Source organism: Heteronotia binoei, chromosome 14 (genome assembly GCF_032191835.1).
Source record: "Heteronotia binoei isolate CCM8104 ecotype False Entrance Well chromosome 14, APGP_CSIRO_Hbin_v1, whole genome shotgun sequence".
Taxonomy (NCBI): domain Eukaryota; kingdom Metazoa; phylum Chordata; class Lepidosauria; order Squamata; family Gekkonidae; genus Heteronotia; species Heteronotia binoei.
Genome location: NC_083236.1, coordinates 53,104,059 through 53,118,789, shown reverse-complemented (window position 1 = coordinate 53,118,789; position 14,731 = coordinate 53,104,059). Strand labels below are relative to the sequence as shown.

At 45.1% G+C, this 14,731-nt stretch overlaps 1 protein-coding gene across 4 annotated transcripts in view; it reads right to left on the bottom strand.

The window, feature by feature from the left end:
* PHKB (phosphorylase kinase regulatory subunit beta) overlaps nt 1-14,731 on the bottom strand; it is a 220,019-nt gene that overhangs the window by 138,243 nt on the left and 67,045 nt on the right. For all 4 annotated transcript variants that reach the window (XM_060253754.1, XM_060253753.1, XM_060253751.1 and 1 more), the window contains one exon: nt 7,476-7,556. In XM_060253754.1, the coding sequence (XP_060109737.1) occupies nt 7,476-7,556 (81 nt within the window). The remainder of the gene's footprint in view (nt 1-7,475; nt 7,557-14,731) is intronic.

Genomic DNA, 14,731 nt, shown 5'->3' with positions numbered 1-14,731 from the left:
AGGAGAGGGAGAGGTGGAAAGAAAGCAACTTTAACTTAGAATGCCAGATGGCTTGGCTTGGAGAACTAATTTAAAGAGAGAAATGCCTCCTCCAAGTTGGCTGATGGGGTGGTGGGAGCTTCAAGAGCCATATAATATGTGTGAAAGAGCCACATTTGGCCCCCAAGCCCCAGTTTGGCCACCCCTGATCTAAGCAAACACATGGATTATGGCATAGATAGTAAACCATTAAAAGGATCTTGCATATTTTATTTTGCAGTTTTAAATTTGTATCATACTTAACGCAATATTAAGTGTATTACCACATGTCTGTTTACCTGAAAGGAAGACTACAGATTTTTCCCAGGACTGCCATTAAGAAAAAAGGGGGGTCATCTTAAATTTGGATAAAAGTTAAAAGCTGTGTACAATAATAATTTTCTTTTTTAAAAAACCCTATGTGTAAAGAACTGGAAGATTTCATCTTATATTCAGGGTAGTCTTCCTTTTGGGCGATTATGGTAATAATGATAACAACAATCCCATTACATACAACAAGGCAATTTTCTATAAGAGAGCACAAATTTAACTCATAACTGCGATCTACTGAAGACAAATTATATTCCCGATTATGGCGCTTATGTTCTTTTAAAAGCAGTACTGTGGTGTTACAATTTATCATCCCGTTTAGTCTATGTGGGATTAGTGGGCAAGCGCAAGGTTACGAATGAAAATGGGATGAAAGCAAAAAAACAAAAAAAAGTCTCAATGACAGCTTGGAGGTCAACTACGTAGCCTGTTTCCACATAGTACCCTGGGACATGGGGGAAAAGATCCAGCTCTCCCTTTCTAGAGCTCAGACCAGTTTCTGTGAATTATTTAATGTTGCCCTTTCACCAACCACAGAAGTAAGTTTAACCTAAGAGATAATGACTTGCCTCAGGCCATTCACGGAGCTTCAAGGCTGAGCAGGGATTTCAATCACGGTTTCTCCATTTTCAAACATGGCTGTCAAGAGACTGGCCAGTGAATCCAGAGCATAAATTCATTCCCCGCTGCTAGAACATTCTGAAATTGCAACCGAGTACTTTGTTGCCACAAAAAAAAATCCTGGCCCGCCATCTTATTTGCTTTAAAACATGACCCTGGGAAGCGAAAACCAGTTTTAAAAGTATCTAGCCACGACCCACAGACTGTTGGGCAGATTGTCTATAAAGACAAATGAATTTTGTTTGTGTATGTGTTTAGAAAACGCCTTCAAAAAGTTGGCTTGTGGATGCAAATGAGAATTCAACCTCGACAAGCACAAGGCAATGCACAGGACAACATGCGGCCAATTAGGAAGAGTTTGATAACGACTTCTAGGAAATATACTCTATAGCAGTGTTTCCCATTTGCAGGGTCGCGACCCAGTACTGGGCCACGGAAGTCTCAGTACCAGGTCACAAGAAAAGTCAAAGCTAGCCCCGCCCAAAGCAAAGCATGAACTCTGCTCTGCTTCCTTCCTTCCCCCATCTCTCTGTTGTGCAGAGAAAAGCTAGCCTTGAAGACTGACACAGGCTGCAAAGCCTGAGCTCCATTTGGCTTCCTTCCCCCGTCTGTGTGTTGTGCAGAGAAAAGCTAGCCCTGAAGCCTGGCACAGGCTGCAAAACCTGAGCTCCATTTGGCTTCCTTCCTTCCCCAGTCTCTGTGTTGTGCAGAGAAAAGCTAGTCTTGAAGACTGACACAGGCTGCAAAGCCTGAGCTCCATTTGTCTTCCTTCCTTTCCTCATCTCTGTGTTGTGCAGAGAGGAGCTGGGCTGCCTCTCCTTCCTTCTCCTCCCCCCTCCCAGTGTTTGAGAGAAAAGCTGACGTCCACTGGCACTTTAGACCCAGGAAGTGTTCTTCAAGGTATGAGCTTTCATGTGCCTTGCAGTATGTTATTTTGGGGACATTTCCCTGGGAGGCCTGGGTGGCAAAGAAGGGAAGGATGTTTTTTTCAGCTGGGAGGGGTGGGGAGTGAGCATTCCAGTAGCTGTTTTTGGGGGGGGTTTAAACCAAATGACTCCTGGGCAGAATTGTTGCTGGTTGGGGTCATTGATGGTGAGTAAGGCTTTTTTTTGTTCCCCCTTCTTTCTTTCTTTCCCTGCAAGTGATGCTGGCGGGGGGAAGCAACAGTGGGAGAGCTTCTAGTGCCCTGGGCCCACTGGTGGACATTCTGGTGCTTTTGGGGCACTGTGTGAGAGAATTTTGGACTGGATGGTCCACTGACCTGATCCAACATGGCTTCTCTTATGTTCTTTCTTTCCATGTCTTTTTTTCCTTTCCTTTCCTTTCCTTCCATTTCATTCTTTCCCTTTCTCTTTCTTTTTTTCCTTCCATTTTTACTGGATGAAACTTTTCTGTTCATCATACTGTTACTGCCAATGAAAAGTTGGCACCCCCAGTTGTAGCCAGCTGGCCTTTCTATGAGATTTCTGTGTGAGTGAGTGAGAGTGAGAGGTGTGGGGAAGAAAGAGATTGTTGGAGATTACTGCTGTATATCTCAACAGCACTGGAAGTGATGGTACTATGAACCTGGCACCATTTTACTGGTCCTGCTTTTAACAGCTACCTGACACCAAAATTAAACTCCTCCTGTAGATATTAAAAAGGATGAAAGAAGTTCACTGGCTAAATATCTGCCCAACAGGTTGCTTTTAAAGGCACGGGAAATACAGCCAGTAAAAAGCTGCAAGCCCCTCATAAATATCCTTTTTGGGATAACTGCAGAAAAGCTTGTATGAACTTCACAGAACTTGAAATTAATTCATTAATTGCAGTACAATTCTCTGCTGCCTTTCACAGCAATTTCCCAGTGTTTCAGCCAAGGAAAGGTATGAAAAATAGCTGTCAAAAGATTTTCTTGAAACCAAGCAAGTTTGGTTATAGCTTGAGGCAGGGTTCCAGTAGTAGCAGCTGAAGGAAGGGCCTAGGGTTGCCAAGTCCAATTAAAGAAAAATCTGGGGACTTTGGGGGCGGAGCCAGGAGACTTTGGGGGTGGAGCCAGGAGACATTGGGGGTGGAGCCAGGAACAAGGATGTGACAAGCATAATTGAACTCCAAGGGAGTTCTGGCCATCACATTTAAAGGGACAGCACACCTTTTTAAATGCCTTTCTTCCATAGGAAATAATTAAGGATAGGGGCACCATCTTTTGGGGCTCATAGAATTGGACCCTCTGGTCCAATCGTTTTGAAACTTGGGGGGTATTTTGGGGAGAGGCACTAGATGCTATACTAAAAATTTGGTGCCTCTACCTCAAAAAATAGCCCCCCCAGAGCGCCCAATACCCATGGATCAATTCCCTATTATTCCCTATGGGAATTGTTCTCCATAGGGAATAATAGAGTGCCTAGTAGACATTTCCCTCCCCCCCCACGCTTTCTAAAGGGGGGAGGGCCTCCATACCAGGGAATTCCCCCTCCCTGCCCCCTCCCTCTTTCTCACACACAAATACTTACTTGGTCTTCTTCCCTCTGCCTGCTGTGAAAACGAAAGCAAAGAAAGGGAGGGGCCGTTCTCCGAAGCCCTTCCTGTTTCCTCCTTCCTGCCCAGCCTTAAAGGGGCAGACATTTTACAAACTGCTCAGGACAGACATTTTACAAACTGCTACACCAACATGAACCCTACAGGTATGTTCTCCCCCCCTCCACCCCCCACCCCCCCCGCTTCCTGATTTCTGGAGACCAGGGGATGAAGCTGAGAACCCAGAAGTCTCCCGCCAAAGCAGGGGGGTTGGGAAGCCTAGAAGGGCCTACTAAATGTGTCAGCATATTTTGAGGTAGAGTAGCTGCCAGGGCCCAGTGTGGGTGGTACACAGTACTGGCATTCCTGATGGCAATGGCAACAGCACTCTCAACTGCATAAACTGGCCAGTGCTGTTGAGGAAGGGGTGTGTAGGTGGTGCAGGCAATTGAACATGGGCACTAGGAGTGCTTGCAAGCTGGAGAAGAACATACAAACAGATAGGTGCATGCAGGTGTGAGGGTGGAAAGAGAGGACCCTGGGAATGTATGAAAAATTTGCAGACTACTCACTTTCCACCCCCATTTTGGCTCAGCATGAGTTTTAGAGAGATTTTTCTGAAAACAAAGTTACTTAAGGAAGAAGAGGCAGGTTTGGGGGAGTGCCCTGGAAGTGACATCACAGGAAAAGGTGGAATTTTGGTTCAGTGTGCCCCAGAAGTGACATCAAATGCCCCTTGACCTGGAAATGACACTACAGAAAATGACATAATTCCTGCCTCCTGGCTCCACCTCCAAAGTCTCCTGGCTCCACCCCCAAATTTTAGAGGGCCACAAAGGAGAAGTGTAAAAATAACTCGGCCATGAGAAAGAAAAGTTTGGGAAACCCTGCTCTATTGGATTTTGAGTGGGCTAATACATTTTTCCTTTTGCTTTGAAGTTTACAAGAGGGTTTACTTTGCCAAGCACAGTGTTGAGTAGCTGTCATGACCCAGATGGGGGTACCACCTGACGCTGCCTTCACTCTGGAATTAGGGTCCCTTGGGAAGGCCCAGAGTACCCGCCCAAACCCTTCTAATCCTTTGCTTTGGCCAAGAAAATAGGCATATAGACCAGGCAGAGTAACAAAGAACAACAAAAAGGTTTATTTTAAACAGGAAAATCAATAAAGGGAAAGTTAAAGATAAGGTGCTTTAAAACTATAGTAAGGTGGGTGAAGGAAAATAAACATAAAGTCCCTAATGCAACTAGACTTAACTGTCCCTTATCTGTTAGGCCCCAGGCCTTGGCCTGCGCACTCTCTGCCTCAGAGTGAGGGTCTTCCTCCTAACAGCAGCTGTCCTGCCTGCTCAGCCTCTCAGGAGGAAAGAGCCACGTCTGTCTCCTGAAAGATCTTTTAAACAGTTCTCCTCAGAGCCTACTTGGATGCTGATTGCCTGAAACCAGCACCAAGAACTCTGGGGATTGTAGGCTGTCTCTTTCTACTAAAACACAGGCTTCACAGGCTCCCTAGTCCCACTAGGTCTCTGTCTCATAGCACATGACAGTAGTGTAGTGGAATATTTTTAAAAACACACTCCAATAAGCACCCTATTCTAAATGAAAGGGATCCAGAGCATGTATGAAGCTCTCCACTCTCATTCACTGTAGTGCTCTGCTGCAGATGTGTAATTTCAAGAAAATCTTTTTAAAGAATTAGTTCCTATAGAAGTCATGGTAAAAAAGATTTACAGCACCATACTAAGTAGGCCTACTCAGCCCTACACAATGGGGCTTACTCCCACAAAAGTGTCCTTAGGATTGTATTGTGAGTCATTTAATTTTCATTTTATTCGATTTATATCCCGCCCTCCCCACCGAGGTGGCTCAGGGCGGCTCACAACATAAAATTCTAACAATAAGATTAATGAATATTAAAATACATTAAATAGTTTACAGCAGTTAAAACAAGAAAACGATCTATCAATGTGCTATCCTACAACCTTCCTTTGGGGTTTTTCAGGTACTGGTCAGTTATATGCCAACCGGAAGAGGACTGTCTTACAGGCCCTGCGGAACTGCCCAAGGTCCCGCAGGGCCCTCACCTCTTCTGGTAGCTGGTTCCACCAGCAAGGGGCTGTAATTGAAAAGGCCCTGTCCCTGGTTGACTTCAGAAGGGCCTCCTTCAGCCCGGGGATTGTTAGTAGATTTTGAGAACCAGATCTAAGCACTCTCTGGGGAACATGTCGGGAGAGACGGTCCCTAAGGTAGGCAGGTCCTAGGCCATATAGGGCTTCAAAGGTAATAACCAGCACCTTGTACCGAACCCAGTATATTATTGGCATTCAGTGCAGTCCTCGGAGCCCTGGCTGAATGTGCTCCCACCTGAGGAGCCCTAACAACAGCCGGGTGGCAGCATTCTGCACTAGCTGCAACTTCCGGGTTCGGCACAGGGGCAGCCCCATGTAGAGGGCATTACAGTAGTCCAACCTTGAGATGACCGTTGCATGGATCACTGTTGCCAGAGCGTCGTGTTCCAGGAAAGGGGCCAGCTGCCTTGCCCGCCTAAGATGAAAGAATGCGGACTTAGCAGTGGCTGCTATTTGGGCCTCCATTGTCAGGGCAGGCTCCAATAGTACCCCCAAGCTCTTGACCCTGTGTGCCATTGTCAGTGGCACACCGTCAAAGGCTGGTAGGGGAATTTCCCTTCCCGGACCACGTCGACCCAAGCAAAGGACCTCTGTCTTCACTGGGTTTAGTTTCAATCTACTCAGCCTGAGCCATCTAGCCACGGCTTGCAACGCCAGGTCCAAATTTTCTGGGACACAGTCAGGTCGGCCGTCCATGAGTAGATAGAGCTGGGTGTCATCAGCATATTAGTGACAACCCAACGCATACCTCCGGGCAATCTGGGCAAGGCGGCACATGTAGATGTTGAACAACATCGGGGAAAGCACCGCCCCCTGAGGCACCCCGCAATAAAGTGTGTGCCTCCGGGACAGTTCACCCCCAATTGCCACCCTTTGTCCCCGACCATCGAGGAAAGAGGAAAGCCATTGTAAGGTCAGCCCCTGAATCCCTGCATCGGCAAGATGGCAAGTCAGCAACCGATGGTCAATCGTATTGAACGCTGCCGATAGGTCTAACAACATCAGTACCGCCAAGCCGCCTCGGTCCAGATGCCGCTGAAGGTCATCCACCAGAGCAACCAGCACTGTCTCCATCCTGTGACCCAGGCGAAAGCCGGACTGATGGGGATCAAGAACGGAAGCATCCTCCAGAAAACTCTGTAACTGCAACACCACTGCCCTCTCAACGAGTTTACCCCAAAAGGATAAATTCAAGACCGGCCGATAGTGTGCCAATTCGGCCGGATCTAGCGTTGATTTTTTCAGGAGAGGGCGGACCACTGCCTCTTTATGAGGTGCTGGAATATGCCCTTCCATCAGGGAACTATTCATGATATCCCGTACAGGATATCTGAGCTTCCTCTGGCAAGCTTTAATAAGCCAGGAGGGGCAAGGGTCCAGATCACAAGTTGTAGGGCATGCAGACAAGAGGATCCTGTCAACTTCTGAAAACTACTGAAGGCAGAAGAGCTTAATGAACACACCAAAGCATATACAAGGATTGGGGCAAGAATGTTTTAAAAACATACTCAAATATCGCCTTTTGGATTATATTACCTTTAGCTACTGATTAAGGCAAAGACAAAATCAGACTGAGTGCAATTGTCGGAAATTTATGGATGTTTATACAAGACCCGAATAAATATGCTGTTTGGAAGCGATAATGTTTTATGACCCAGCTTTGCTTTATACGAGTTATGCCCACAGAAAAGAACAAAAATGGTTTCCTGCTATACCTCGCACCATAAGACGAAAACTGTTTGCTCCGGTTTCAATAAAATTTGCATCCTGGAAGAATTCTTCAGCACAAGGAAACAGCTTGTTATTGTTTGGTTTAATTTATGTAGCCTGTAAGAAAACTTGAGTGTGTTTTACAGAGGAAGGGAATTTACTTTATTCCTACCTCATCTGTGTTGTAGATAATCTGCAGGCCAGATGATATCATTTCCACCAGGTAGAGGAGGAACAGCGACACAGCATTTATCTGGAGGAGGAGAAAGGGGGGGGGGAGCACAAAATGGGTTGTCGGTAAAACAAATATCCAACGAAGTAAAAATCGCCTCTAAGGTCTGCATGTTGTTTTTTGTGTCTTCTCTTTAATAAGAAGCCCTATGGTCATCTTGTCAAGAATATAAATGATTACAGAGAAACTGACAGAAGGAGTGAGAACAGTCACAGCAGATAAAGAATTGATGTGTGTCCTGCCCCAGAATCTATAACAGGGGTGGGCAAACTTGCTTAATGTAACAGCCACACAGAATAAATAGATGTTTGAGAGCTGCAAGACATGAATGTCAGATGTTTGAGGGAGGGAGGGAGAACATAAGAACATAAGAGAAGCCTTGTTGGATCAGGCCAGTGGCCCATCCAGTCCAACACTCTGTGTCACACAGTGGCCAAAATACCCAGGTGCCATTAGGAAGTCCATCACTGGGGCCAGGACACTAGAAGCCCTCCCACTATGCCCCCCCACAAACACCAAGAATACAGAGCATCACTTGTCCCAGACACAAGAACATAAGAGAAGCCATGTTGGATCAGGCCAGTGGCCCATCCAGTCCAACACTGTGTCACACAGTGGCCAAAATACCCAGGTGCCATCAGGAAGTCCATCAGTGGGGCCAGGACACTAGAAGCCCTCCCACTGTGCTCCCCCACCCAAGCACCAAGAATACAGGGCATCACTGCCCCAGACAGAAGAACATAAGAGAAGCCATGTTGGATCAGGCCAATGGCCCATCCAGTCCAACACTCTGCGTCACACAGTGGCCAATATATGGAGGGAGGGAGGGAGGGGAGGGAGGGAGGGAGGGAGGGAGGGAGGGAGGGAGGAAGGAAGGAAGGAAGGAAGGAAGGAAGGAAGGAAGGAAGGAAGGAAGGAAGGAAGGAAGGAAGGAAGGAAGGAAGGAAGGAAGGAAGGAAGGAAGGAAGGAAGGAAGGAAGGAAGGAAGGAAGGAAAATAGATGGGGAAGGAAGAGAGAAGTGGAAAGAAAGCAACTTTAACTTTAAATGCATTCTCCAAGCTGCCAGCTGGCTTGGCTTGGAGAAGTGATTTAAAGAGACAAATGCCTTTCCCAAGCCAATCAACAAGGTGCTTGGGGCTTTCAAGAGCTGCACAGTATGTGTGAAAGAGTCTCATGTGGCTCCCGAGCCACAGTTTGGCCACCCCTGGTCTATAAGCTTCAACGTGGCTAAAAGGCACTGGCTTGATTTTTTTTAATGAACTCTCTTCTCTCTGTGCAGTACCTGCATCAGGGCCCAGCTACTTTTTTTTACAAGGACATCAGAATTCAGGGCAGGAGATGAGCCAAGAGCCAGTATGAAAAATCTAATTTGCGTTAAGTGAATATATATGATTTCACATCATTGATAAGTGATAATCCACAAACTTTCCACAGCTCCAATACTGCTTATTGTGAGTCCTTTAATTAGGAAGTGGCACACCCCGAGTCTCTCAAAAAGTATACACAGCAGCACCCTGACAACTGTTTTAGTAAACCAACATAAATCTGCACATGGATTGCTACTGTTCACTTTCATCAGTTCCTTTTCTATAAAGCGTTGCTAAGCAGCTCATAAAAACTTTTGTCTACCTTTCCTTTCACCTCCTGGTTTTTCTAGCATCCCACCTCATCCTCCAATATAACTTTGCGCAAAGATTTAATTTTCTTTTTCAAGCTCAGTCTCTGCATTCATCCTGACTTGGGTCTGGAGCCAAAGGCTGCTGACCCCCTGGATCTGTGATATTAGAAACACAGAAATCGTGAGAACTCCTCCAAGTAGTGCGGCTTACAACAGCTCCCCACAGCGCCTATATTTTTAAAAAAAGGTTTAATCATGGTTGGAAGCAACAATATTTATGTGACCTAAATATCCGTTCCCCCCTTTTCCATATACTTCAAAAGCTGCTCACAAAAGAAACGTTAAAAAACAACAACAACCAGGAACAGACTGGCACAAAGGGAAGTGCTCATTTTAATCTACTCATCCACATCTGAATTTATATGATTAAAATCAGGTTTATGGAGGGAAAAGGGTATCCAAAACAGATCTCCAAAGATAAGATCAGATTCATACAGGGAGGTCCTTTAGCTACCCTGTCCCCAGCACCTGGAACATGGTGCCCAGGAAACTATCAGGTGTGTGAGGAAGTACCCATTCTGGCACATCATGTACTTCTCTGCTGCTTTTGCCTCTGGATTATCATTTAGACCAGGGGTGTCAAACATGCAGCCCGTGGGCTGGACCAGACTCCCAGAGGGCTCCTATCAGGCCCACAAGCAACTTTTGCCTGTTACCTGCTTCCTTCTCCCTCTCTCTTGCTCCCTTCTGTGTCAAGCTTGCTTTTATTTTAATGTTTTTTTTAACATTAACTGTGTATGTCAGTGTCCTTTATAAAGTTTATATCTCCTCTACCTGTCATTGTATTTTATGGCACACATGGGCCGGCCCGACAAGGTCTCATTTATGTCAGATTCAGTTCCCATAACGAATGAGTCCGCACCCCTGATTTAGATCATTGGTACTCTCTCTGCAGGTTAGGGAGAATCATATTTACAGTTATCATCAACCTAAAGAGCCACATTTACTGCCTTCCCTCACATGAGGCCTACATCTCAGGGAGCCTCACAGCTTTTCTGTTCCTTTGGCAGCAGCTGTTCCAAGATGGGAACCAACTGCCGACTACAATCCCCACTGGGCAAGGGCCTTGCCTACTTTCCTGAAACACAGGAGAACACATTAAGGAGTGGTGCTGAGGAGAGCCACAGGTGACACATCAAAGATCTCCATGTGGTTCCAGAGCCATTGAGTACCACTGGTGTGCTGCCTTGAAACTTTGACCCCTGCTGTGAGAACTGAACCTCTGCCTGAATCCTCCAAAGACAGACAGCTGTATTGTGCTCGGTTTCATTCTTCTGATCTTTGCACTTTTATTTTATTTATTTACATTATTTATTGTCCACCTTTCTCAGAATTCAAGGTGGATTACATCAAATAGGTGAAGACAATCAAAAGGATGGGACATCCAAAGGACGACGCAATACCATTTGATTTATACAAATGTGGAGCCAACCAGAGATTAGAAACAATGGTTAAGAAAAGCCTAAGTTTTGACATGACGCATTAAACCACGGATGTCAAACATGCAGCCTTGAGGCTAAATCAAGCCCCCGGAGGGCTCCTATCAGCCCCCCCGAGCAACTGGCTGTCATCTGCTTCCTTCTCCCTATCTCTTGCTTCCTTCTGCATAACAGCTTGCTTTGCAAGGCTTGCTCAATCGTACAGGAGCTACAGAGCAAAACCTCTATTTTTTCCATCGGCTGAGCCTCTTCCCTTGGGAAGGAACGGGGGAAAGCAGAACTTGTTTTTCCAGGCTCTCTCAATCTCACAACAGAGCTACTGAGCCAAGTTTCTCTTCCTTCTATTGCCTGAGCTCTTCCCCCCCCCCACCACCAGTCCCCTGGGGAAGGAAGGAAAGAGCCAGAGCTTCCTTTGCCCCGTTCTCTGGATCCCATAGGAGAAATACAAAGAAAGCACCTTTAAGACCAATGAGTGCTAACATTTTAAGCATGTTTTAAGGTTTTTTCGAAAAATATTTAATTCTGCTTGTCTGGGTCCTTTATAAACTTTATATCTCTGCTACCTAATCTTAAATACACATGGCCTGGCCCAACATGGCCCGGCCATTATAACAGATCCGGCCCTTATAACAAATGAGTTCAACACCCCTGTAGATTAAGCAGTGCAAAAACTACATAGAAAGAACCTACTTAGAGCCAAGAGTACTTTGGCCTCTCACCTCCCCTAGAACGTATTTCACAATGCAAGAGTTTTTTTGGAATATCTGGCTCCTAACACAGGCATAGCATATTATCATCGCATTGTCGTCGCTATACGCTTGATACAAACGTGACTGCTTGATTTTGCTAATTCTCCAGACCAGCTGCTTGTGTTATTTCCTCTCGCTAAAATTTGTTTCCAATGCCACTGTGCCTCGATTTTCAGAATTCCTTCCAAGCTTGCAGGGGGAAGCTTCACCACTTTGTCAACTGAACCATTTGTCAACAGAACTGGGGACACTTCCTTAAAGCAGAGTGCAAAACCTAAGCTGGCAGTTCCTTTAGCACAGAAGTGAATGCTGGCGGAAGGCAGGTTTCTTTCCGACGCTCAGCGTATTTTGTTGTGGAGCTGGGTGAAGTGGAAAATGGGTCACATTCACAGTGACGGACATCCAGGGAGCGCAGCGCTCAGACCACAGACAGTTAACGCGGTAACAGATTTGTTTCCTCCTGGGAAATCCTGTTTCGATGTATTAAGCTGTTAATTTCACCAACATGTACAGGGAAGTGTCTCAGCTGTATGCAAGTGATAGCTCCAGTGATGACAAAGCGCAAAGGCAGATTGCACAGGTTATGTAATTGGCAAAGCGTCCCCGTATTGTACCTAACAAACAAAACCTTCGTCCAAACCCTTGCAGAGCAAAATATTCCATTTTAATCAACTCACTGGTATTCAAACGTATATGACCTAAATTTGATTTGTGGAAGGGAAAATGAGTTGTTTTCTTCTTTGGTTTGTATGGCAGCCAGCAGCATTGACTATTGTCACATTTCCCCACAAGGAACTGTACCAGGGGAGTAAATGGCCTGATATAGTTAAAAAAAACCCCACACACACACAAACACCACACAACTATTTTCAGTTTACCATTATATCGTGGTCATTCATGCCCATCCGCTAGATCAGGGTTTCCCAACTGGTGCCCATGGGTGCCATCAACACCCTTCCTGGGACCTGCCGGATGCTTTTGAGGGTCAGGCTAGGTGGGGCTTTTGCCCAGCAGGGTTCCTGATTGGCTGTGCAGATTAAAGGCCTCTGTCAAACAGAGCTTTGGCCTGAAATGCTGAGGAGATTCTGTTAGAGAGTGCACATCCATCCATCTATTAGATAGATGGATGGATGGATGTGCACTCTCTGATTGATAGAGATGGTAGATAGATGGATGATTGATGGAAGGATAGACAGATAGACAGACAGAGAGACAGACAAACAGACAGATAGATGTGCTCTCTCTCCATACATCCACACACTCACTCCCTGACTTTTTGTGGTTGGCTTTGCCTCCGTGACAGCCATTTTATAACTGTGTTCCCTGTGTCAGAATTTGAAAGATGCTCAAAAAGATTGGGGACCCCTGAATTACGTAAACAATTTCCAGTTATGATTTCTCCTCTCTGGAGAACTGTACAATAGGTAATCCTATGAAGCCTTATTCTAGTCCAATCCTACTGATTTCAATGGGCTTAGACTGGAGGAAATCTACACAAGTCCACGCAATAAATCCGTGCCCACAAAGAGTCTTTGTAAGGACTCTTGAATGGCTGCCTCTTTTCCCCACTGCTGACCACTTTTGAATAAGAAATTTCAAAAGCACTTTGTAACATGGCATCAAGTCTGCTGTTCCAAGAACAAGGAGTCAAAAATCCCACTGGGCAGGACTTCCTGTTTGGCTGGAAGACAGTCTGCAGCTCCCTAACAGAGGGGGATTTTATTGTCACTGTTCAGGGTATTAAAGACCCCTGATAAGGTCTATGCTCATTAACCCTAGGCAAGGGTTAACCCAAGACGACTTATCTTCCTTTAATGCTGTTGATATCGAACTGGAGCAGTCAGGGAGCTGACTCCTTCATTTCTTGATGTCCGGCAATGGAATGTCAACCATCGTCTGCAGTGACTCTAAAGTGACTTCGGTCACTTAAGGCTGTCGGAATCCAAGCACTCTAGAAGGACTGATTTTAATTGCAAGAAAATAGCAGCCGGGGGAGTTGAGAACATCTAAAAGGTAGACTCATCATTCTTATCTTCACTCTGAGAGACTTTGAATATAGTTTAAACACTGAGTGGATTAATAACAGACGAAGGCAAAGCATAATTGAATGGGAAAAAAAAACTTTTACCTTGTTAAGCTGAGCTCTGTGGTTTTGGATGTGAACAACAGCAAAAAAAAAAAAAAAACCCTTCAAGATAAGAGTGAAAGTTGGCAATGGGAGGCTGGTGACGCAGAAGAAAGAAAAGAGAGTTGCCGTGTATATATGCCCATAAACTGCAGAACCTAGAATGAACTGAGCTGAGTGGGGGCATAGCAGGAAAAGAATTCAGCTTGTGAAAACTGAACGCCGTAAAAACAATTGCCTTCAAAGATATTTTGGAGAAAAGACATATTGTTGTGAATTTTTGTGGTTGCGGTTTCTTCATGCAGCTCAAAAAACTGCGAGACTAGACACGAGATCAGTCAAGCTGTGACAGGAAGTGAAACTAAAAGGGGCTGGACAATAAATCAGAGCCTATAAGGACAACAAGAGCTGTGACATCCGACCTTTGAACTAGGAAGGAATTGAGTCCAAGACTCAGATCAAGAAAGACGAAGAGAGACCTCTCTAGGCTGGAACTGTACCATAGAGAAATAACGATTGCCATTTTAAAAGGGAGAAAAACTGTCAAAATTGTTAAAATTCAATATCTTTGCTCAGGAAGAAGGGAGAAAAACGAAACTAGTCTCATCTGAAAGAACTGGCTCTAAGCTATTGGATTGGATGCTAAATTTTATGTGGGGATTTTTTTAAGGTTTGGTGATTTTTTATATGTCAGTAGAAAGAACAACACGTGCAAGAGCCCAATCATTTGACAAGATGCAGTCTCAATTTGACGCTCTGGAGGCAAAAATGTTAAAAGCTATGGACAAATTGCATTTGGCAATAAAAAAAGATATTAAAAAAGAAGTTGGAGACCTTAAGAAGGAGATAGAGAATTTTAAGGAAGAGACTCAAAATAAAGTGAAAGAGGTAGAGATGAAAGTGGATACACAGGCCTCTGCCTTGCTAAAAATTCAAGAAAAGGTCATAATACACGACTGTAAGTTGCTGGAGTCACAAGTGCGTCTAAGAGGGGTACCTGAAAAAGAAGATACAGACTTAAAAGGCTATATGGTGGATATCATCACTGAGTACATAGAAGAAGACCCTGACAGATTTAAGAGTATGTTGGAGGGTGCCTACAGAGTCAACTCAGTTTATGCGAAAAATAAAGGTCTGCCAAGAGACATCGTCATAAGATTAAGATCAAAAGAGGTGGCAGAGAAAATTTTGAGGAAAGGGTACC